This window comes from Megalopta genalis, chromosome 4 (assembly GCF_051020955.1).
Source record: "Megalopta genalis isolate 19385.01 chromosome 4, iyMegGena1_principal, whole genome shotgun sequence".
NCBI lineage: Eukaryota > Metazoa > Arthropoda > Insecta > Hymenoptera > Halictidae > Megalopta > Megalopta genalis.
Window position 1 is genome coordinate 16,605,978 of NC_135016.1, and position 24,714 is coordinate 16,630,691.

The 24,714-nt window shown below is 41.9% G+C and overlaps 5 protein-coding genes and 1 long non-coding RNA gene across 14 annotated transcripts in view; 3 read left to right on the plus strand and 3 right to left on the minus strand.

Moving 5' to 3' along the window:
• The window catches only part of babo (TGF-beta receptor type-1 babo), a 44,285-nt gene extending 37,618 nt beyond the window's left edge, over nucleotides 1–6,667 (minus strand). For all 5 annotated transcript variants that reach the window (XM_033473174.2, XM_033473173.2, XM_033473172.2 and 2 more), the window contains exon 1: nucleotides 5,378–6,667. In XM_033473174.2, coding sequence (XP_033329065.1) covers nucleotides 5,378–5,462 — 85 coding nt within the window. In that variant the 5' untranslated portion in view covers nucleotides 5,463–6,667. The remainder of the gene's footprint in view (nucleotides 1–5,377) is intronic.
• On the plus strand, nucleotides 6,557–11,629 carry LOC117221891 (uncharacterized). The gene is made up of 2 exons (XR_004490588.2): nucleotides 6,557–6,698; nucleotides 9,400–11,629. It is a non-coding gene; the product is annotated as an uncharacterized LOC117221891 (long non-coding RNA).
• Nucleotides 7,174–14,268, minus strand: sgl (UDP-glucose 6-dehydrogenase sgl). Of its 5 annotated transcripts, none has more exons than XM_033473181.2 (6): nucleotides 14,057–14,268; nucleotides 12,748–13,230; nucleotides 10,323–10,520; nucleotides 9,535–9,981; nucleotides 8,598–8,753; nucleotides 7,174–8,516 (listed from the first exon to the last, which is right to left on the minus strand). In XM_033473181.2, the coding sequence occupies exons 2-6, from the start codon at nucleotides 13,207–13,209 to the stop codon at nucleotides 8,340–8,342; spliced, it is 1,440 nt and encodes a 479-aa protein (XP_033329072.1). In that variant the 5' UTR covers nucleotides 13,210–13,230; nucleotides 14,057–14,268; the 3' UTR covers nucleotides 7,174–8,339. The 5 variants fall into 5 exon arrangements, with proteins under 5 accessions (XP_033329072.1, XP_033329071.1, XP_033329070.1 ...); XM_033473180.2 differs by having other exon boundaries at nucleotides 14,041–14,268; XM_033473179.2 differs by having other exon boundaries at nucleotides 13,961–14,268.
• Nucleotides 14,269–14,684: 416 nt separating this feature from the next.
• On the plus strand, nucleotides 14,685–16,588 carry RpL7A (ribosomal protein L7A). Its single transcript, XM_033473185.2, has 6 exons — nucleotides 14,685–14,843; nucleotides 15,188–15,302; nucleotides 15,380–15,529; nucleotides 15,604–15,824; nucleotides 16,021–16,143; nucleotides 16,348–16,588. The coding sequence occupies exons 1-6, from the start codon at nucleotides 14,829–14,831 to the stop codon at nucleotides 16,528–16,530; spliced, it is 807 nt and encodes a 268-aa protein (XP_033329076.1). The 5' UTR covers nucleotides 14,685–14,828; the 3' UTR covers nucleotides 16,531–16,588.
• On the minus strand, nucleotides 16,520–20,396 carry Vps53 (vacuolar protein sorting 53). The gene is made up of 12 exons (XM_033473177.2): nucleotides 20,098–20,396; nucleotides 19,477–19,877; nucleotides 19,265–19,385; nucleotides 19,054–19,190; nucleotides 18,201–18,977; nucleotides 17,966–18,121; nucleotides 17,760–17,885; nucleotides 17,609–17,687; nucleotides 17,397–17,545; nucleotides 17,165–17,330; nucleotides 16,955–17,101; nucleotides 16,520–16,893 (listed from the first exon to the last, which is right to left on the minus strand). Exons 1-12 carry the CDS (start codon nucleotides 20,182–20,184, stop codon nucleotides 16,732–16,734), a joined length of 2,508 nt encoding a protein of 835 aa, XP_033329068.2. The 5' UTR covers nucleotides 20,185–20,396; the 3' UTR covers nucleotides 16,520–16,731.
• Nucleotides 20,397–21,109: 713 nt separating this feature from the next.
• LOC117221887 (cell adhesion molecule 1) overlaps nucleotides 21,110–24,714 on the plus strand; it is a 36,681-nt gene continuing 33,076 nt past the window's right edge. Inside the window, exon 1 of the mRNA XM_033473183.2 lies at nucleotides 21,110–21,339. Within this exon, the coding sequence (XP_033329074.1) occupies nucleotides 21,276–21,339 (64 nt within the window). The 5' untranslated portion in view covers nucleotides 21,110–21,275. The remainder of the gene's footprint in view (nucleotides 21,340–24,714) is intronic.

Sequence of the window (24,714 nt, forward strand, 5' to 3'; positions counted from 1 at the left end):
TAAATACAAATCGCGCGATGGTTACGGGGCCAATCACGGATCTGCGCCACAGAATAAATTACACGGCGGACGGTACACGTTTCAGCGTCATTGCTCCAGTCCGACGATTCCTTGAAAGATAATCTCCGGATGGTGGTTGATAGAGGATATCGTCAAGGATCGGCGACTCCTGATTGCGCGTTTTGTTAACCCGACGCCGCACTTTCGCGAGTCCGATGGTGATTTTTAGCAATAGCCTTTTAAGTACGAACGTTGTTGCGTCGTTTCGCGTCGAAACGCGATTCTGTTCTCTTGTCGTCGATACTCGAATATCCGAGGGAATGTAGATTTTGCAATTTAAAACAGCGTTACGCATCCAAGTTACAGTTTTCGGAAGAAAAAAAGCAACAGCGACGAAACGATTGCAATTTCCTTCGGAAGTCGACCGATCTAGGAATTCGAACGGGATTTCGAAAAGAATTTTACGTTTGGTAGAACTCGAAGCAACAACGGTAAATCGCGACACTCGGACATCCGGACGATATCGAGCACAGAATCGAATACGAATGTATCGCGATTTACGTTCTTCTCGAGGATACGCGTTCTCGGTGATCCAGCATCGATATTCTTTTAAAAAGGAAAGGAACAAGCTTTTCTAGTTTAGATGAGAGATCGGTGGACGCGCGAGACAGCGGTTCTCGGTCGCGGACCATTTTCAGAGAGCAATATCGCCGGCACGGGCCAACGGTTTCGCCAGGAATCGGACGACGATCGTTCGAAACTGTAAACAACGGACTCGATTTAGCGGCTTACGCGATATTAAAAATACTCGCGATCGCCTAGACTCTCCCATCCGATCGCCGAACGAACTATAATTTATTCCGACGGTCGATGTTTATTATCGATGTCCGATCGCTTTTCAGCGAGCGTCGGCAGGTCATTGGGATATCGTCGGAATAAAAAGACTATTTTGAAAACCGAATCGCGTGTCTCGGCAAGTTAAAGTTTGTTTGCAAGTTTGCCGATCGAACGTTTCGTTCGAATGTCAACCACGAGACGTCCAGGATCGTTAATGAATTCCGACGATAAATCAAGCGCGGCGAGGTGCAATTTCTGGCTGGTAATTTTCAATCTCGGGCCGGCAAGAAAAGTGGACGATTTCCTTGATTCTAATTAATAAACGCGGACCAGTGCGAGATCAACAGGCTATCTATGAATTATTGATCCGCCGATTTTTTCCGATCATAAACAAAACAATTATGTCGTAACACGTAACGAGCTGCCGCGAGTTTGCTGGAATCGTCGCGAACCATCGTCGTTCCTGCGTAGAGACGCGCGCGTGCATCGATGACGATGCAATCTGCGATTCGTGCGCGATCGAATCGGCCGCGTAGCCTCGATCGATCTTCCGATCCGAAATTTTACACCGTTTATCATATAACTTATTCAATCTGCATTAGTATTCCGACGCGTGCGAACTTCTATTGTCTTCTTTGTCAAATACGTTTTACATATTGCCGTAAACCAGTTTTCTAGACATCGCGAAGATGCGAATACAGAAATACAGAAGCGGCTTTAAAAATATGCTGTTTATTCAGTTATTTATTGCCGCTTCGAACTCCGCGATCGAAATAGAAGAATTTGCATTCGAACGTAACGCTCCTTCCGCGTATTTCCTCGATATTTCTACAACTTGTTCTCAATGTAAAATTCAAAATCGAATCGCGTCTTTTTGCTCGCTTCGACAAAAAATTGAAAGCCGCTTCTCGACCGTCGACGATTGCGACCAACGATCGCCGCGCAGCGGCAAAAATTCGTTTTCCACGGAAACTTTAAACAATTTTCGCGTCGACGTTGAAACGCGTCGAATGAGATTATTATATAACTTTAAAAACAACCGCGATCCGTACGGTCCTCGCGAACACGAAAAACGCTCGAACGCGTTAATTTCCCAAACAACGACTTAATTGCTCCCTTACAGCCATGCCCGCGTAATTAGTAGTACTGCGAGCTCCTGAAAAAAAGAGCGGCAGAAAAAACAGAAGATTAAGAAGAAGGAGGAGGAGAAGGAGAAGAAGAAGAAGCAGCAGCGTTAAATACACCGGTGGATTAAGGAGATTACAAGAGCGTTTCCTCCGCGAGCTGGAGAAAGGAAGAGAGAAAGATGCACGCCTACACGGTGGAAAATGGAAAGCGGAGAAAGATACTCCCACGCCGCGTCGCGCCGGGGCGAAACGCGAAATGCGAAATGCGAAATTGCAATTCACGAAGCGGCGCGTAACACGTGTTAATTCAACCGTGGAATTTATTATCTACCGGGATAAATCTGTACTCGGTCAGGCGTATTGTTAGGCCCGGAGATTACGCGAGCGTTTCCTCCGCGATTCGAGAGAGATACACCCACGTCCTCGAGCAGATTGAAAACTCGATTCGCTAAATATACATTCTTGCTATTATCGGAGCCACTTGCGCCGGAAGACACTTCGTTGCGAACATTATCGTGCGCCGGAACTCTCGCGTCGTGTTCCTTCCGAATCCTTCGGTCTCGGTCTCGAATTATCGATAACCTCGTCGAACAAAATTGAGAAATTTCTCAATCGCGAGCACGAAGGAGCGCGCTTCGAATCTTCGACTTTTAGCACCGAGTTTGACTCGCGATGGATTTCGAATTTATTCGGTGCACATTTTCCTTTCTTCTTTTAGGTCGGGACGAAAATTTCTTTCCTTGCGATTATATGGATATAATAGCAAATAATATATTTTTCCACAACGCGGCGCAAGCTGTTAGTTTCGTGAAATTTTATATACAGAAATTATTGTGTGACAACTGCTCAACGTTCTGTGACAAACATTTTTCAAAACGTCGCGCGTATCAAATTTATAACGGCACGAATTGTCCATAATGCGAACGCTTGTACGGTAGTACCGGTAATGTAGCAGTAACGTCTGACATGCTTTACGCTTTACGCACCTGACACGCGTTGTAATGCGTTACGTGCAATTCGAACCGTTAAAACTTTTAATACACGCGTAATCGTGCATAACGTTTCCAGCGAAATCTCTCGTTGTCAGCCTAGCAAGAACCGCGTATGCTCGAACCTGTTTCACCCTGAACAGTGCTCCAAACGTAACAAACTATATTTGCGATTCAAAAGTGTTGCACAAAAATCGAATAGACCGTTTCGGCATTGTATCGAATAGCCGAAGCGTTGTAGTTAAAAAGAAAATGTTTGATCGTCCTCTGCAACTGCACCGATGCGCTTGTACGAGAAATTGAACCGCTCGACGCAACGATAGAACTTGATAAACAATGCAAAATTTGCCCGAGCAACGTGTTGCTAGCTGCGATGGAAACAAAGTTACGGGCCAGCCGGTCCAGTTGCTGGATTCGCTCTGTACAATAAAACCGCGTTGAATCGATTGCGCATGGTTTCGAAATAAAAATTTATATACAAGCTTCGAAGCGATTTATGTATATATGTTTTTGTCGGTCACGTATCGGATATCCGATCGCGGATCTCGCGCCCTTTCGAGATCGATTGCTTCGAACGGGCGGAATTCGGAATGATCGGATGCTTGTTCTATGAAAATAATTACGCGAGTGTCGAGCGATCGAGTAAGCGCGAGCAGACTTTGGAAAAATGAAAACGTATTCGAGTGTGTAGTTGGAAAGGTTTGGTGGAATTGCATCATTAGAAGGTAAAAACATACATGCGGGCCTAAATCTTACGGTCGATAAAATTGTACGCGCAAGATATAATCGGGCCCTCCAATTTCGAAATCGATCGTCGATCGATGACTAATAATACAAATGTTTCCACAACGGCATACCGGACCGGTAACCTGCGAATATCGACAAAAATGAGAATTTTGATGGGCTACGGGAAGGCTGGCATCGGATAAGAACTTCTAACTAAACTAGGAACTTATGAAATATTCTATAAAACCGATGTCGCGACAACGACGACACGTTATATAATTATTACGAACGTACATTATTTACTTGCAAAGCGCGCAAACCCGAGCATCGTTTAGTTGGAAATTATGTCGGGAGAAGGTCGGTAAATCACTGTGGAGAGAAAAAACGTGAAGCAGAAAGTGTCTTAATTAACTACCGACGGGCGACAGAGATAAGAGAACAGCTGGCGAGAATATGTTCGCAATAATAAGTTCGAGACGCAGGCAGGCCCGAAGGTGTTTAATAAAGGACTGAACTGCATGCGTATGCAACATATTGGCGAAAGATTACGTATCGGTCGAAAACGATTGGATTTCAGAACCGCGAGATACCGCTTATCTTCGGGTTCGTTAATAAAAAATAATCGCGACAAGACGCTGCAAATTAATGCCGGCAGATCTTAGCAAGCATCTTGAAATAAAATTCCAATCACGAATGCAATAATAATAACAACTAAAACTAGTCGATGACTAATGTCTAGCGTGCTGTTTGAAAAAAATCAAACTTACCGGGACCCGAAATACGTGCACCGGTAACGTAACGGTAACTACACGACTAATTCGCGAAGACGTTACATCGTAAACAAAAGGAATCTACGCTCGATGCGTCTAAGAGAGCTAGGACATAATAGCACATGAGAACGACTACCAAGCGAATTGTATTAAAGTACCCGATCGGCGGGTTTCATGCGACGTGTTTACGACACGGGGCGTCGGTTATCGGGCCAATAAATATGGTAGATCCGATTTTCTGTTGAACGCGATGTAAATTAAAGACGCGCGATGCTCGTCGATTAATATAATCGTAATGTAACGATCGGAACGACCGGTTGACACGAAACCGTTGGGAACGCTCGTTAAGAGCTCGTCGCATGCAAGAAAGACCCGCGAGTTCCGGCGCTACTTCGTCCGGTTCGATAAGACGTGTTTCGGTTGACACGGGGGCGAACGCGGGAGAAGAACGGTAAAAATGCTGCAAGCTCGACGAAAAGAGAAGCGAAACGACGGGAAACGTTGTTTCCGCAACGTGCATGCATACGTAGATAGACGTGTCAAGTCCACGCACGGTTTGCGGCGATTAAATGTACCCTTCCGCATACTTGCAGAACCTCGTAGTAAACACAACAAGATTAATCGGCCCTTTCGCACACAGTGCTGCTTATGCAACGTTACGCGTTTTCGAGAGCGAAACGAAGAGGGAAAAAGCGGGAACGATGGTCGAACAGAATGCAGAAAGAATGACAGACAGGTAAACGAACGGACGGATGGGAAAGGGAGAGGATGAGAGAGAGAGAGAGAGAGAGAGAGAGAGAGAGAGAGAGAGAGAGAGAGAGGGAGAGAGAGACGGGAAGATGAACGAGGGAACGTAAAAAAGGAATAAGGACGGCGGGTCAGGGGGGGGAAAGAGACAGAAGCAATCGGCAGTAAAAGCATTACGTACCATCTACAAGGCATGACGTGTGAAATAAAGAGAGGAGCGCCAGAGCGAGAAAACCCGCTATGCCGCCGTCGCACGCGCCTCTCATCTTCCCTCGGGCTTTTGGTCGTGATCGTCCCGCCGTTCACAGCACATCCACTCTGCTTTCGCGAAAACGGCCGTAGCTCAATGGCGACGACAGGGAACGGCGGCACGAGGATCTCGATCGACGTACGCACGACGGTCCTCCTGCAGACCTTGTAATATCATCTTCTTGTCGACTCGGGGATAAGGCGAAGTTCCCCGTCGACGGAACACTTGTCACCGGTGTGACCGCCGCTCGCTCTCATACGAGCCCGCACACACACGCGCAAACGGAACGCACAGTGGTTCTTCGTTACACGCCTCTCGTGCTGTCTCTCCGGTTCTCCTCGCGTCCCGCTCTCATTGCAAATCGCCGCGTCTATAATGCATATGCGTTAACAATGTCTTTCCCTTTTTCAACCACTGGTTTTCTCTCTCTCCCTCTCTCTCTCTCTCTCGCTCTCTATCCCTCTTTGCTCTCCTTCTCTCTAGACGGGTCGTTCGTTTCGCCGCGCCGACAACAAGATCGAACGTAACACACGCGGTTTAACCACCGTACACACTTCGCGACGGAGTTGGCGAAAGATGATCGCGAGGAGGTTATTTTTCGTTTCCCTCCGACGAGATTGCGCGTACGTGCGCGTCACGCGAAGAACACCGTCGTTGTCGTTGAACCTGATCGTCTACTTCGTGCGAGGCAAGCCGCCATTTTCCTACTGTGCTGATAGGCCCGGCCTATTATCCCTCTTGGCCAACAGAAAGAGAGGACACGCGTGCGACGAGGAAAAAAATCATCGGCGCACCGAACGATTCACTCTCTAACTCTCTACCGTGTGCTGCTATGTACTACTGCTGGCACCTCGACGAATGGCTCGCGCGAATCACATGACGCCGACACTTCGGCATCGTCGTTATCGGTCGTCGTCTGCCACGCTTCGATATTCGGTATTCGATACCAAAATCACTGTCGGCATACACCACTGTCACGAGGAACACTCGCGAGCACTCGCGGAGCTTTCTCGTAGAGAACGCAGAGCCAGCAACTCGTGCTGTTTGCTACTGCCGCCGCTACTACCGTCGCTGTCACCACCGTCACCACCACCGTCACCACCGTCCACAACTGTCCACAACCGTCCGCAACCGTCCGCAACCGTCCGCAACCGTTCACCACCGACACCGTCTACAGTTACGATCGTCTACAGTCTACCGTCTCCGGTCTTCGCCGCTGCTGCCTCTGCCTCTGCTTCTGCGGCTGCGGCAAGTATGTAGTTCCCTTCAGCTTCAGCGGCGCCATCGTTCTTCCGCGCCAGGGCCGTAACCAATTCCTGTCGGGCCTCGATAAATCGAAAGATCGGTGCAATGTAAATACGTGTAGCGCGGTTTAAGAGTGCCACCTGCGATTCCAATGACGTTGAAATATGTTGTCAAGGTCAGCATTCTGAACAACTTTTCCCTGCAGATACAAGCTCTCTTGTAGTCTTCTAGATATTCGCAAAAAAAGTTAACAAAATCTATCGTATTACTGCTATTTTATTAGGTAAGGTCTGGATTACGACCAAAGGAAAAAGGACTCTTATGTAAAAATTGAGGAGGAAGCAATTTAAGAATTTTGTTATGATTCTGATCAATTTGTGTAAATTAGTCCCAACATATATTCGAAACACAGGTTTTAAAAATAGGTGTTTCGAAAGTGAAACTCTGTAGTTAGAAGCGGGAAATAAATCTGACGATCTACGCAATTTCAAAAAACGTTTATTTATAAATTTTATGCGTATATAATCGTGAAAGCAAAGATATAATATTGTATGAAATAAATTTCGAATGTAGTTTATATAACAATTTCATATCGGATAAAATTAAATATTCGTAAAATTGTTGCGAACGCTATGGTCTTTCGCCGTTTTCTTAAAATCGTCTTCACGAACAATCGTATCGATGATAACAATCGCATTATTGCTATGCTTTTTATCTTTTCACACTTATTACTATTCTTATAAAGAAAAATATAATACTTTAAGCACTAAAGTGTTCTTCGTCGGTGGAGAGGAAGAACTACTTTAGTAATAATTTCGTCGTATTTTTAAAAAATGGCAGAACCATTTCATAGGAATCATTCGAACGTGTAAAAATATTATCTAACAGGATTCGCAATTTGTTGTAGGGCCTTATATGAGATTTCCTCTAAAATGCGAAAGAAAAGATCGAAAGAAGATGTTTGAACGGTATAATAATTCTGTGTGTAAAACTTAGAACTATGTACTTACCGCGGCATCTTACAAATAAAATGCATACATTTCGAGGCAAGTACGATTCTGCAGGAATGTACTATTATTTAAAATCTTATGGTTTTCGGCATATACACGATATTGTACGTAAAAGAAATTATTTAAAATTTTACTTTGCTCTTTCGCGTAATATTTCTTTCCGTAGTGTATAAATGCCCATGATAAATTTGCAATAGAACTTGCATCATAGTTTTAACAAAAAGTTACAAACGATGCTTCGGTGCGTATCGTTCTAGTCAAAGTAACGAATAACTTAATTCGCTATGTACTATCAAATCATGTAAAAAGTGTATACAAACGTTTGATGCAACTCTCGTTGCTCTATTCGTTACCGCATACGTCGACGAAACGTATTTATCTCTGACTATTAACATTACCAACTAATTAACTTCCGCTTAAACATTCTTGTTTCGGTACACTTTAGTACAAGCGCGGTTGTTCTACTTTTGATATCTCGTAAGTAGTAAATGCTGACAAACATATCGAATAAAAAAATAGTTTATACAATTACTTCGCTTCTTGTGCAGTGGCAAACAAGAGCATCGGATTTCAAAAGTAAAACATCCGCATAATATGTTGTTGAAACGAATTTGTGAAATTCTTCTGCACAGCATCGTTTACATTTGAGTTTGGCTACCCCACGTTCTCGATATTGCCATCTTCGTAATCCGCTTCCCGATAGTTTGAACGATAAAACCAATCTTTTGCAACATATCGTGATCTAAAATTTTTCGTCCATCGAATATGTATGCTGGTTTCATCATATTAAAATAGATTCGTTTATAATCCAGTTCCTGAAAAAGAGATAGAAAATAAGTAAGACTCGATTATGACATTATATTCGCAAAGTTTTTTCAATCAATGATATCGCTTACTATAAATTCGTCCCATTCTGTGCAGACGACAATGGCGTGTGTGTCTTTTGTAGCACTATAAGCGTCTTTGTAAATATTGATCCTTTTTTTCACGTGTTCGGGATCGCTTGTTACGCTTGGATGTGTCAGATCTTCGATAATTTGATTCTCTTCTACCTGCGCGAAAAAAGAAACACAAAAATTACAGTAGCATCCACTTCACAAGAATTACGTGAATTCATGAGATCGTCTAAAAAGATTTACACGCTATTTCATTTCCAAAAGATAGAAGAGTTTGAACTCGCTTTATAACGAGCGGTCTTGAAATTTCTATACGCGTCCACGTGACAATTATTCGCTAATTTATTACAGAGTATCTTCTTCGAACACACTCTACACTCTACGCATTAATAGGTTTATAATATGTCCCCGATCTTCGAAGGCGAATGAAAGGATGGTATACAGAACGTTTCACAATGCGCACCGCCGATGCAAAATGAATTCTGTGTTACGAAAGAAGAGACCTTGCATTCAGCTGCAATCGCAATAGCGCGATCCAACCTCCTCTAAACATCGAAAAATCATTCGGTTGGAGTAAAACAGTGCCAATGCAAATAAAATCATACCAATAGAATTCATTGTTCTTAAGACCTCTGTGCTCCGAATAAAACTAGTTGCGATACGATTCTTTATTTTGATTTGATTTTAATATTCGACCGATCGTGTACCATCTGTAAGACGAAGCGTTTCACATTTACAAGTTACAGAACAATTTCTTTCGAGGTATCAACAAATTCTAAGAAGTTCTGCTTTTCTTTTTTAGCTGTCCCCCAAAAAGAAAGGCCAGGGGAAGCCGGTTAAGGGTTAAATATTTCCCTTCGTATACGAAATGCCGGTTATCCGACGACTGGCTGCGCGACGACTGCACGATGCCTGAGTGCTCATTAAAGAAAATCACCTTGGGATCGTATATGTGAAGCATGGCACCCTCGTCGAGCAGGGTCTTGGCGACATGAATGGCCGGTGACTCACGCGTGTCGCCGGTGTTCTTCTTGAAGGCAAACCCTAGCATAGAGATCCGTTTGTCCGTAACGGTGTTGAACAGCGATTCGATCACTTTCGCGGAGAACCTTGACTTCTGGTATTCATTCATGTCTATGACCTGTTGCCAGTAGGCGGCCACCTCGGGCAGATTCAGGCACTCGCATATGTACACCAGATTGAGTATATCCTTCTGGAAGCAGGAGCCGCCGAATCCCACGGACGCATGAAGGAACTTCGATCCTATTCGGGAGTCAAGGCCAACCGCCCGTGCCACCTCCGAGACATCAGCGCCGGTCGCCTCGCACACAGCCGACAGCGAATTTATGCTGGATATGCGCTGCGCCAAAAAGGCATTGGCGGCCTAAAATCAGTAATTAAATTCTCACCTAATTGCGCAAGACCGTCTGGCGTTAACGCGTGGAAAATTAGCAAACATTGGCTCGAAGATAATATGCCACGGAACGTTGCGAAACGCGTTCGAAATTTGGGAGGAACATTCGGCAGACGATTCTCTACATGCATACGTATAATCGATATGGGGGCTAGCTAATTAACTTTGTTCGCTACCGATCTACGCACCTGTGCCTGCCATATTCTCGGTGCGTCTATTTTCATAACCAAAATCTAATCCAAGGGCCGATTCGATTGTTCGCAAAATATACAAATATGTATCGCGTATTTTCGGAAAACAAGCTCGCTCACCAGCTTCGATAGCTCCGAGCTCCACGTATTCGTCGTAAGGATGTTTTTCCGTGGGATCCAGTGCTCGTACACCTTGCACAACTCCTCCATGGCCGCGTGACCTTCGATCGAGTCCTCGCCGCCGATCAAAACCCGATCCGCGTTCACCAGGTCCTCGATCGCCGTCCCTTCCGCCAGGAACTCCGGATTCGATAGAATCTGAAAACAGGGAGCACGATGTTTTTTCTGTCTCCGTTGCATAGGTCGTCGCAGCGACATATCCCACTTGGCACGGGCGGATGATATCAAGCGACGCGTGATAAATGTAAAAACGCGGCCGGAAAGAGAAAAAAGGGTCATGATCGCGCGGCCCCGGTACCGGCCCCGGCCTCGGGACAGCGGAGACGCCTCGGATGACCTGTTAATTCAACAGGTGCGAACTGGAGCCCTTGCTAAACCGAGTACCGGGAACCCGAGCAATCGAAGTACATACTCGTTGCAAACCGAACTCCGCTCCAACAGATTCTAGGGTATCCAAACTTGGACGTGCGAACATATTCAGACATTCGAATTTAAATTGAGTAATTGTTAGACACTCTGTGCGGATTTTATACATTTATGTCGGAAATTGGGTGGATGCTACTTCAAAACACTACCCTGTAACAGCTTAAATTGTAAAGTGGAAATTCTTTTTTTGTTTTGTGTATGAATCAACGCAGAAGGAAGTGTTACAGATACCAATGACGTCGAATGATATCGTATCAACTTTGTTCCAAATTGCTTGGATCTCGTTTAACGTTGCAAAGAAAATATTGGCGAAGCTTTTATCGCTCCGATAGGTGAGCCGTAGACACGTGTAGAAAATTAAAGATCGGCTTTCGAGATATCGTAGAAGTAGACAGAAAACTCGCTGTTCTTGTTTTCGTAGTTGGGTCTTTTAATTAGGAATAAGCTGTTAGGAAACTGCTTTATGATTCGGTAATAACTTCAAGCGATCGTTAACACAAATTTTCTCCCGGATTTCGAAATTTTGTAAGGTCATTTTGGAGTTTCCTATGATCGTACGACTCTAAAACCGTCCACGTTATTATAGCATCATTATGTACCTTCCCTAGTCGGTTAATTGTTCGACCGTTTCTCGGTTACCGGCGAATGGCAGTCGATTTAGCCTTATAACGTCCAACCGTTTATCGGCGAAACCATCGAATTAAATATTCGAATATCTAGCATCAATGGTAATAAAATACTTTATCGTTTAAATGTACAGATCGATCGATTTCACTTAAATGTACGTAATAAATTTTTGAAATATACCACGTCACACCATATTAGCATAATTGCTACTTATTAAATAATAAGTTAAACTACTTGCGATTTTAAGTACTCCCCCGATGTAATGTTCTAATGAACGGGTTGTGTGTATGATAAGAACGGAAGGTTTAGTCAATTATATTCAAGTTTCGTGTAAACTACGTTACGGTATACAACGTTTAATATGAGATAAAATTCTCTTTGTTATTTACTCTAATTAGATTCGTTTAAACGACGCGTATAAAATATTAAAAAAGATATACTTATTTTTCTAATGTTTGCTCCTACTTAGAATTTTGCACGCGATTCAATAATAAATGCAATATTTTCGTTCTGTGTTTGTTCTCAACATTTCCAGACTTTCTTATCGCGCGGTATAACGTGCCAAACAGGACTGTACACGGCAAAAATCATCACAGCTGTATGTTTGCATTTTAAAGAATGAACACAATCGAGAAACATTCGATAAAGATATTTGATGCTGACAATCTCACTCCCTGCTATGTAAAATATCATAAATTACTGTCTAGTAAAAATACATTATGCATCGAGCAGTGTAAGAAGTGACATCAACCCAAGACATTACAAAGTATGATTAAGTAACTATTAAAAATATATTACCGAATATAAATATTTCAATAGAACAGCAATTGAAACTTGACAATACGCTCAAATTTTCTTTTCGAGTATCGCGCTTTTTCAATTATTTGGAATCGGACAAACGTAATCGTTTTAATCCGTGTGTTCTTCGATGCGGAAATTTGAACACTCGGTGAATACGTGGCATACGGAAATCCCGTAAGTCCAATTTGGGAAACACGTGTTCCGAACCCTCGTAAGTGTATCAGCACGGAACTGCTTCGAGGGTCAATTGTTTATAATAGACCGTTCTAAAAATAAATCAATGGGACGCACCATGAAGTCTGCGAAAAAAAAAATACGAAAAGAACGCCCTATACGTTTTGAAGATACATATGGATATGGATATGGGATACTAAACTACAAAATAACCTATCCCGGATTTTTGTCTATAAGATGTATTTGATCGATGTCGGTGACCCACGCGGAAGTCACGTGGCAGCAGCACGTCACGCATCGAGTCAGAATTTTGAATATAATATCGTTGTAACATTACCTGATACGAAACGCCTGGCTTGTGATTGGCGCGCAGAATGTTCATAATGCTCTCCGCTGCTCTAACCGGCACGGTACTCTTCTCGACAACGATTTTGTCCCCGGTAGCAATTTCTGCGATCATCCTGGCCGCGCTCTCGACATACTTCAAATCGGCCGCCCTTCCTTTCCCGTTGCCGAACGTTTTCGTTGGTGTGTTCACGGAGATAAATATTAGGTCGGCTTCTTTGATCGCGGCCTGCATGTCGGTGGAGAAAAATAAATTCTTTCCGCGGCAAATTCTGACCACCTCGTCCAGGCCGGGCTCATAAATCGGCAGCTTGTCCGAATTCCATTGACCGATCCTCTCTTTGCTTTTGTCCACAACGGTCACTTGGATTTCCGGACACTTCAAGGCAATAACACTGCAGGTAGGACCGCCCACGTACCCGGCACCGATACAGCAAATTTTCCGGATCGTCATTTCCAATGATCGATGCTCTACCTAGGATCGATAATATTGTTCACTCGTTGCGAGCTAATATCGCTTTCGTTCTACGAGATTGTTTTTCAAAGCAAAAATATCATTTTCACATAAGTTCAATGGTACAAATGAAACGAATTTAATGCTTTATGGGTGCATATACAATTTCCTCGATTTTATAATACGAATTGATTGCCTCGCAATTCATACATGTACGTGTACGCGTGTATAATGTATTGGACGGCGATGCATGGAAGAAATTACGACTAATGTAAGATTCGGAGAACAAAGTCGTCGTAAAATTCTATTTATATGTATCGGAAAAGCCTGTTATATTAAATGCTGATCCAACGCGATACCGACATTCGGTTTGTTCTGGCTACAATTCACCCTCGCTCGTATCAATCGCGAATGCGGCATAAAATTATTTCGAAGCATATACTTGATTGTATTCGATGACGACACTTCGTTCGCGTGAAAATCTTCGAGTCTGAATTTATATACGAATGATCAAATATAAATCGAATGAATCGTAAATGTTGTAGTTTGTCAAGTTTTTGTCGGTCACGGCTAAGAGAAAGAGAATGCCGGATGACGGCTCCAACGTGCAATGCAAACAACTTTACCGGGCACTCGGTAGATTCGAGAGAGCTGACTGGATGCGTTTCAAGTACAATTATCATTCGAAGTAAATGAATAAGAGCACCCTTGGCATGCTATCGTTACCTGTAGCTAACGTTTCTAAACGTACGCTCTAATAGAAAACGTGAGGCTTCTCGGAATCGACGGATGGACGGAAGGAAATGCTACGATAAGTCGGCGATCACTAACCAGCCAGATCACATACCGTCACGAGCACACCAACGAACAAAAATCATTAGAATACCGGACAGCAAGGTTCATGACAGGAACGTACAGTAGACGGATCGTCGACGCACTACGAAATACTGACGCAGCTCGGATGCTACGCGATCCTACGCGTCCCTCGTCAGAAAATCGTCTAAACCTAAACTGGAGTTGGAGGCGCGTAAGTCGCACGCGCGGACGCGCGGACCCTGCACTCCCCTGCTCACCCACTAGCCCCAGAATCCTGAGCTCGAGCCAATCGGCGCATGCGTGCTCCGAACATCTTCAACGTGCTGTCGTCGATGATTCAAGTTCATAAAACTTTTGTAATACAGAAAGCAAACATTCTGAAACACGACCAACAAACTTTCACAACCGATCGACTAGAATCGTTTCAAAAGTAATATTAAGAATCTTATATTTGCTTATCCACGAACGTATTCATGATAAAATCGAAGTAATCGAAGCATGGTTGTATTTAAACGATCGAAGCGATCGTTGCACGTGGAAACGACGTTTTCAAATGATTCCATTAACAAAATCGTCCGGTGGATGAATCGGAATAAGAAACGAATCATCGCATTTCTTATCTAGGAACAATTACGTAGTCCATGATGGTGTTTGTCAAGTGGCGCTGCTGTCGCTTCGGGTGGCGCTGCAGGAAAAATCGTTCTTTACGTTCTCGGCGCTCGTAGTTCGCGTCGTGTTAAGCGAATTATAAACTTTTATATCCATTGTGATATAAAGGATCCGTTAGGTTTTTATTAAAAACAATGGTCCAAAAGAAGGTAAATTTATTACATTCCCGGATACAAATAATATTTCCATGTCGAAACATGTCATTATTGCGAATTGAAATGGTTACAGTTCGGCATGTTTTGGATGCACAGAATATATATGTTTTACTTGTTTTGTACGTATACTCGCTTACCGAGCATGAAAATTCTTATGAATTCAATTATTTTTTAGATTTCTAAAATATTAGTGTATTAGACTGTGTACGAAACGTATCTTTCGAATTTGTACCATTGACCGTAACCTTGCTAACCTGTACCATTTTATGCACGGGTACTGAACTCGTTTTAATCGTTTCTGGTTACGATTTAAAAACAAATCTTTTTTTATTATATAGCCGAAAAAGAAGGTGGGAAAGAAGGTGGCAGCTGCCCCACTGGCAGTGAAGAAAGTTGAACCCAAGAAACAGACTAATCCTCTCTTCGAGAAACGCACCCGTAATTTTGGAATCGGTGAGATAACATTGTTCTAAACACGCTGTTAACGAACAATGTATGGTATGTATTACTGAACAGAATTTGATACTTAGGACAGGATATTCAGCCTGCTCGTGATCTTAGTCGGTTCGTGAAATGGCCCAAATATATTCGTATCCAGCGTCAGAGGGCTGTGCTTCAAAAGAGGTTGAAGGTACCACCACCGATCAACCAGTTCACGCAGACATTGGACAAACAAACCGGTTCGTAATTGAAGAATAATTAAAAGAAATTGAATTGCTCGAAAATAACCACTAACTTGTCCTAATCGTTACAGCGACACAGTTATTCAAAATGATGGAGAAATACAGGCCTGAATCTGCAGCGATGAAAAAAATGAGACTGAAAGCTAGAGCGGAACAAAAAGTTGCCAAGAAGGACGATACGCCAACAAAGAAACCTAATGTATTGCGTAGTGGAACAAACACCGTTACTACGCTTGTTGAACAGAAAAAAGCTCAACTTGTTGTGATTGCACATGATGTGGATCCGATTGAGGTAAATATGTGTCTCCTTTTATTAGAATTATTATTTATTTTGCTTTTAACAATGATGCTACTTGAATTTCTTCACCTGAGGATATATTCCATATTATTTGTAAGATGATAAATGACATTCTGAGTAAAGTACATAAGCAATTCTATAACCCGTGCAATTTATTACACAATTTTTGTCATACTATTATTATTCGCAGATTGTTCTCTTCCTACCAGCCCTTTGCCGTAAGATGGGTGTACCCTACTGCATTTTGAAGGGTAAAGCTCGTTTGGGACGTCTTGTCAGACGCAAAACGTGTGCTACCGTGGCGATTACACAGGCAAGAATAATTATAATAATTACATTATCGAAAACTATTTTTATTTTATTTATGTATTTCAACCATAAATGATGAACAAAGATAGAGCCAATCCAATGATTGCACGTGATATATTTCCAAAATATTTAGCTGATTTACTTTTACAGTCATCTCTGTTTTGCGATAGCTTCAACGTTTTCTGTAATGTGATATTTATACTTGCAGGTGGATTCTGGTGATAGGGCTAACTTCGCCAAATTGGTCGAAGCTGTGAAGGTAAACTTCAATGATAGATACGATGAAATCAGGCGTCATTGGGGTGGTGGTCTTTTGGGCAGCAAATCTGCTGCTAGGATAGCTAAGTTAGAGAAGGCTAAGGCGAAAGAACTCGCGCAAAAACAGGGTTAACATCATCCTGTTTATCGGGTTTTGTTTACAATGTACAACAATAAAGAATAAAAAAACAGTTCTTTTGTGTTCTAAATGGCACATGACCTTTAAACAATTTTAATAAGAGTTAAGATAGACTGTAAGGTATACAATACTTAGCAAGTATTTCAATTTTATAAGATGATATAAGAATATATAAGATTTACTATCAAAAAATGCTCATATTCTTTTCTTTATTAATTTTTCTAGTTTTTTTATTCGCCCGGCTTCATGTTCTGGACTATCCTGAACAGTGTGACCCTTTGTATCATGCGAACTGGCTGCATTTTCTGGTTGCTTGAATTGTTCAACTAGAAGAGCTTGCTCTGTTTTCTTCAAACCCTGCAAATCATTTAGAATCATGATAAGTTAAATACAAGTTGCAAGAGAATGTTTTATTTACCTTCATATCCAGGATCTTCTTAAATTCTTGGGCTTCTAGGTCCGGAAAACGTAATCTACACTGTTTTACAAAGTCTTTTGGAGATTCAATTGGTGACATCACAATTTTGAGAATCATTTCAGCGCTTGCCATGCCCTTTATCACTACCTGATCATCGTAAGAAACGAATTAATATAGCCATGGGCATATACGGATCGTAACGGATATTACCTTAGTATATGCCGCTGGTGGTTTTCTCTGATCTTGATAACCCGTTGTTGGAAGATCCAAGAGAGCAGTCTTCAACACAATTACATCGAGCAACAATTGTTCTGCACCCATAGTATTTAAAGGTTTGCATTTATACAATTGTTGTACTAATTTCACTATAAATGAGCTGCAGACAAATAGAAGGGTCATTAATGTATTAATATAATTTTAACAAAAATTAAATGCATGTTACCTTGCAAAATTTACGCATAGATAAGTAAAATATTTTCTGCACGCGGACAACCTATCTCTGATAGTAGGTATTGTTTGTCGAAGGTGTGTTACAATAGTATTAACATAATTGCTCTGATCGCCGACAACTTCTATCGCACTCCATTGAACCTAAAATGATAAATATTGCAAATATAAATGCGGAAATAGAATACGATCGTATAACTTGCATACCTTCGTCATTGCAGTCAATGCAGATTCACATGCTGACTCTAAATCTTGAACTAACAACTGAATACAATTTGATATCACACTGAAAAAGTCATCAAAGTTTTAATAAAAAAAAAATTCAATGAACACTCAGTGAATCATATGGATTACATACCTGTGAAAAATATCCTGTTCTTGAGACAAATTAATCTTCTCAGCATAACATTTATCCGTCTTTTCTCGCAATTTTTCTTCCAATTGTTTTGTTGTCTCCGAACAATATTCAGCCGTTGTTAATACACTGTAACATATACTTACAGATTTCATGTTTTCTTTTATTTGTTTGCCTAGTGACAATAAGATCAACGAAGAAATTTTTACCAGCATATACGTGATTGTTCTTCTTTGCTGAATCTAGTAGTTTCACCTTCCTTCAAAAAGCTTTGGAAATTTTGTATAAAGCCAGATGTTGAGAGATCTCGGAAATCACGAGTAATGCTACTCATACTTGTGGCAAGTCCTGCGCTACCACCGATCCTGTAACAGATTTTTTTACATAATCAAACTCCATCGAGTGATGGTTTTTAATGGCATTTCTAGCATGTATATCGCTTACTTCGGTAAATTACTTTGAAGTACTTTAATAGCGTATTCGCGCAGATATTTTTGGAACGTTTCAGCCAGACTCAACATAATCAAGCCAGTACTGAGTTGTGTGCATTGCAACATGCATTTTTTATAAAACACAAACAAATCTGCACAAGAAGATAAAACGCTACTAGGTCCCTCGATACCATCGAATTCTTTACCACCAGGGGGTTGCGTTTTGGAATCTGACACAAATTTTTCCATTAAATCTGCTAAATTGCGATCCAAGCTTTCTATGTAAATACTTAGATATGGCTCAAAACATGTCCCAATAAGATTGGTAAATGGTGATGGCTTTGGTTTTTCATTCTGCACCTGTTCATTTATTTCAAACGGATTAGTGGATACTTTATCAGTGGCATCAGCATTACCCGATTTTTTAACTGACGTTTCAGTATTCTCCAAAGTGATGCCACTAAATCTTTTTGATAACAGTGTCTCAAAATTACTAGTCCTTTGGATTGCATACAACAATAATTTCACATCGATTTCTGAACGTCTTTTGTGCATTAATTTAGTCAGATCTTCACGCGTAACGTTACAAAACTGTACAGCTATTCGTTCTGAGATTTCCCAGTCCTGTGGAAAGATAGTTCCGAATTTCGATTCAAAGTCAAGCAAATGCTTCTTTATCCACGCATATCGCCGATCTATTTTATCCAGCCAGGCAAAGTCTTGATTCTCCTCGAACAGATGAGCATATTCTTGTAGCTGTATACCTACGAACCAGGTGAGCAGATCCTTCCTTGTGAAAAATGGTAAATTATTACAGTCGTCTTTGAACTTAGTTAATAGTTAAAACTATAACTAATTATACATACTTCACTTTAGGATCTAATATGGACAACACCAAACAACCTTCCGTTAGCTGATTGAAATATTTTGGATTCTGGCCAGAAAATGCTTGCTTGAAATCTGCTGTAATTTGTTGGGCCAGCTCAACTTGGATTTGACGTACCTGTAAGCGAAACATTAATTAGTAAAGCATTCGGCGATTCCTAAATGAGAATTTATGACCGAAATATTACATACCGCGTCGGACAATTGTTTCACTTGCGGTATATCCATGTAACTATTAAAATGCTGCATTACTTCCATTACAGCTTGCAATGGCAAAATGATTTCACCGTATTGTTTCTTTTCCGTTAACACTCTGAGGGAATAGACGTACGATGTAATATTTAATCCGTCTAGTTATAATAAATACGATAAATGTGTCTATGATAGAAATCAAGATACTATACTTTAAAGAATCTACACCTTCTACAAGCATGTGTAAATGATTCAGAGCGGTAATAGAGGCAGTGAGGTTTCTTTTGGCAAAGTCCATTTGTTTAATGTCTCTTGTTATTTCTTTAACCACCTCCTCGGATTGTTCTGCTTTATCTTTTATATCTTTGATATGTACAAATAGTTGTTTTATGACTTTCTGTGCATCCTCCAACGCCGCTCTTCCATCTTGCCCCACATTCGTTTGACCACGTACCACGGAGCGTATCTCCTTGTCGATAGTACGTGTCTTAGATTCCATGTAGTTCAATACATCGTCTATGTTCGATAGAGACTGTTCCGTTGGGAATAGCGAATTTATGTAATCCACAGCATTGAAATTTGGTTGGTCCAATGGATCGGTACTGGGTAGAACCTAATAACACGGTTGGAAAATAAATTATGAACATAAATTTCAGAAGCAGTAAATGCACAGTAATAAGCAGTTGTCACGTTTTGTAAATTAGGATGAACGGTGATTGTGTATGCAGTTGAATTTTATTAGAACAGCGCTGATCAAAATTGATGAGAATACGTAAAGCTTCGTTGATGTGACAGTTGTCATAACAATCCGGTAGCTTTGTCAAAATCCTAACCTGTTCAATGACGTTCTGTACATTTGGCGGAAGAGTACAAATAGTTGAATTCAGATCTTCTAGGTCATCTTCATCATGTCCTTCCATATCTGTTTTTGTCACGATTTTTTGGATATTGTAATTTATACGTATTTATTTCATTCTAAATAGAGTTTACGCATTCATACGAGACGACAGAAGACACGTAACACGTAACTTAACGTGTTTACGTGAATACGTCAGCCTTACTTACACTTACACATATGAAACAGCTGCATTTGCACCGTGTAGCTGTCACTTGCTTGCAATTAGCCATATGGATTTATTATGTATACCATTTTGAAAGAGAAAGGCAATAAATAACCGTTCGTCATCGTTCGGGATATATCTATGCATACATGCCAAAAAATAATACATTTTTTATGCGTTTATAATTCAAATTTGATTTACATTTTGGCATGCGTGCAGACAAAGAATGTGAAACAGCCATTTTTCTCGCTATAAAAAAAAAATGCTGTATAAAAACTTCTTCTCGAGTATTTAAATAAATAAACATGATAAAAGAAAAATGAATTCATAAAATTGCATATTTATCTAACGACGATACTAAATAAATAATTCGTAATATCATGCGATATCATAGAAGTTTCAGTAAGTTATTAATTATTTCACGATGCAATGTTCGATCTTAAGGAAATGGTTTCTTTATGCGTTAAACGGTAAATACGATACGAACAAATTCATCGAGTCGAACGTATTATGTAACTATGTTTTGCGGATATCTGAAAGGTTGCGCGAACGCGGTAATATAATGGAAGTCGAAACGAAATATGTGCATCCATATTGTACGTATTGCCGCGGTGTATCGTAAAGGCATCAGATTCCGTTATCGAGTCGGGTCGCGGCAGTCACGGCTCGCTATCGCCTATTTCATGCCAGACTCATTAGCAAATCCGATTCGAAAGATCGCCCGATAAACCGGAAGACAAGCGAGTCTCCGCTCTATGTTTCATGTTCTATGGAAGTTGGTCGGGTCGGAACGATCGAAAAGCTTGGTCAGTTGTAGCGCCGACTCGGCTCGAAGTTGTGTAGTTTAAAGGCACGTCACTGTACAAAATAGAAGCACGTTTTTTCTGTAATTTAAGTAGAGTAGAGACGGTAACGGTTACGCGTAGACGTCGCAACGAATCCGTACAGCAATGTCGCACCGGCCAGCGCACTGGGGAAAAATCGTATTCGTATATATTTTCCAATTATTTTCATGTAAGTCGTCCCCGCAATCGTAAACACCCAACCCGGCCAGTTCATTTTCCTCCGGGACTGCGAAAGAATAACCGATTATTTTCTATTCACGGTTTATGTGTCACGGTTGTTCAGACGCGGCGCAAACTTTCCCTTGAAATGTACATTCGATCTTGATAAGCTTATCGCCACGGTTTTATTCCGTTTCGCGCATAAAAGTGTTCCGTTGTAAAATTCTATACCTCTGTGTGTCCCCGTGTACGTGTGTGCGGTCGTGCGTGTGTGCGCGTGTCTGCGTCATGATTTGAATGAAAGCCATTGCAACGGCTGGCTACTTCATTGATAAAACGCGGATGAAAAAGCTTTTTACCGAAATGCGCAACGTCGTTCGCGGAAATTCAAAGCTTGCTTCGGCTACTGTAACGTCGAAACTAGAAGTGGCAACGCGGTTGAAAATGCGTGTCGCAATCGCGTTAAGTTTTTTCACTCGGAGATTACCCTACTTACGGACCGGGGACACGATAGCCGGCCAATTTCCGTGCGAAATCGAGCATTCACATTTTTCCCGGTTTTTTCGTACGCATTCGAGTGTCATTCGACAATTCACACGTACAGGCACACACCGCTAACTGTCGCACCGTTCCATATCCAAGCGTACCGCTGTGTAATTTTTCCCCTATCGGTTCTATTATTATTTTATTTTCAGTTGCTTCATTTGTGCTTTTCTTTTATAGGAATACGTGTGTTCGGTTTAAAGGTCTTGCGGTGCTACCTGCTAGCGGCCTCGATTAAGAACTTTATTTTCGCACTTGGTAACAATTCAGCAGCAATAATATTAATTTTTCTGTATCCTATATTCTTCTTTTTCCTATTTATATTGTTAATAAATTATAATTTTTAATTTCCACGTATCCCGATGTATTTTTATTTCTCAACGAATCGTTCGGACGACTAGGCGTTTTCTCTCGCACGTAAGTAGAAGACCCGAATCACCCGGTCGTTGTATTATTTCATTTTTCTCGGATTTTTATCGTTTGATTTTCATTTTTGCACGTTCCCGGAAGCCAAGCGATTTCCAGCAAAGTCGGGTGAAACCGATTCGGCCAGGGTGTAAGGCGGGCAACGGTTCGCGACAAGGCGGGACGATTTCATTTCTACGATTTCGTTGTCCTCCTCGAACATGGTGCTTTCGGAACGTCTTGAAAGCCTTGGACGGCGCGGCGTGCGCGCGTGTTGGTAACACGCGCTTCCAGTGATCGATACAGTAACACCTCCCAGCAACAGGGTACTGCCACAAGTAGTTACAACCGACCGAAACCTCTCTATTCTTCGATAGATACGGTTTCATTAGCCCCGTCTCGTATTTTTGACGGGGTCGTTCCGAATTTGTTCCACGGGAATCGGTCGTAGACCGTGCGTGGCCCCGATTAATCGGCGTGCTCCCCCTCGATCGAATTAACACGGAAGCTTGACACGAAAACGCTGATCGTCCTAGACGACCTAGTTTTCAGCCCAGGAAAATCCTCGATTTAATAGACGCTTCCCTCGCCCGATTGCGCTGGAACGCGCCGCTATTAAATACGAAGAAGTTGCGAGCTGTCAAGACGCGTTTGTTTATTGAGAAAATTTGGTTTTGCAACGTCGGGCAAGTTCATTGGCTTCACGGTCCTAAAACGAACCCGACACGCGTCCGTACTCAAGGTACCAAGGTGTAACATTTTTCAACGGCTTTGGAATACGTATAAAATAGAGCACGTATTCGCTGGTCCGTATATATTTGTAATAATATATATTATAGTTATACCATACGCTGTATATTAGACGCTTCGGTATTTCTATTTTCAAATTATACGGCCGACCGAATTGTACTACGCCCTAAACATTGTGTTCAACGAGTGTTTTAATCGTTCCACGTACATATTCCGAAGCAACGATATTGTGAAAGCACAAACACTCTTTGCACACCTTCTGACATTTTTAAAGCGGTGCATTTTCTGTGTTCACCACGATGCACGGAGCAAGTTCGCTTCTCTCTTCCTCTAACCGCCACCGATTTCTCTCTTCCACGTTACCACACCTTGCGCTCGCAATTAGCCTTTGACTGTCGTCTTTTCCTTCCTTTTCAAATACCTTCCTTTGTGTTCTTATAGAGCCCAATCATAATTTTCTACGAAGTCAGGATGGGACAGCGTAAAGTCGGCTTTTCCGAAAAATTAACAGTTCGGAGGGTACACCTTTGACAACGTCTAGGTGGCTTTTGCTGTAACAGTCGTGGTATAAGTATCGAAAAGAATTCATTTCGATACGGTCCAAACAGTTTTTTGCTATCGAGATATCGATCTTGTTATCATCCGCAACAATTGAACCATTCGAACCGCGAATCTTGATGCAAAATAAAAATGTTGGAGCCCTTGGAAATTCGTCGACTTCCCCGAGGAAATTAATGTAACAACGTTTCTAAACATTTTCGACTGCATAAAATCCGTAGAATAGTGGCATCTCCGCGTGTACAGCATTCTTCTATTCGACACTGCAGTCTTGTTCGCTCGCGACCGTGCATCGCGTACTCCCACGTCTTCGCGCTAGACCGGTATTTACGCCATTCTTCGCGACTTTCGCATTTTGCTCCAGAGTCCTCCGGACAGAGTGTGGCCATTAGTTTTTGCTCCCCCTTTTTGCAACCTCTCTGAAAGTATTCTCGGACTTTTCCCCTCGAAGCCGAAAAAAAGAGTGAAAATGCGGAGCAAGCTTGTCGTATACGCGCGCCTTCGTTTTAAAGAGAATCGATCATGGAAATCCTCGATTCCTGTATGCGGTGCGACCGCGGCGCGCGTAAAAATCCCTCGAGATCGGTACACGGTATTGTTAACACGTTGCTTCCGGTTAATTAAATCCTTTTTCGCCTCCCATTCGAATTCATCGCCTTTCGGATGTATTACCGAGCACGCCGGGCGAGAAAGTTTTCGAAAACATGGACGAAATTATTGCCTCTGACAAGCTGAAAAGTTTCGTTTTAAAGTTCCGCGTGGAAGTTTCGGCCCAGTAATTATAATAGGGTAATAAATGCTCGGAGCGCGGGAAGGTTTAGTCTGGAAGTTTGTTCTAACGTACAAGTAACTAACGTAACGTAAAAGGGTCGATAACAATTATGCTCGATCCTGCTTGCCCATCGAAACAAAATGTTATTCCATTTTTCACCGTGTTTCCTTTTACAGAGATTCGAGATAAAGGAAATGCAAATTAAATTAGATCTCGTTAATTTGCGCGTATCGTTTCGATCGGGAAATTCTATTCATTAGCAAAATTGAAACCTCGAAAGGTTAATTGCCGACGAGCTCGCGTTTCAAATTTTGGTATTAGGGTGGGGTCGATTTTTCCGCTTCCGTTAATTAAACA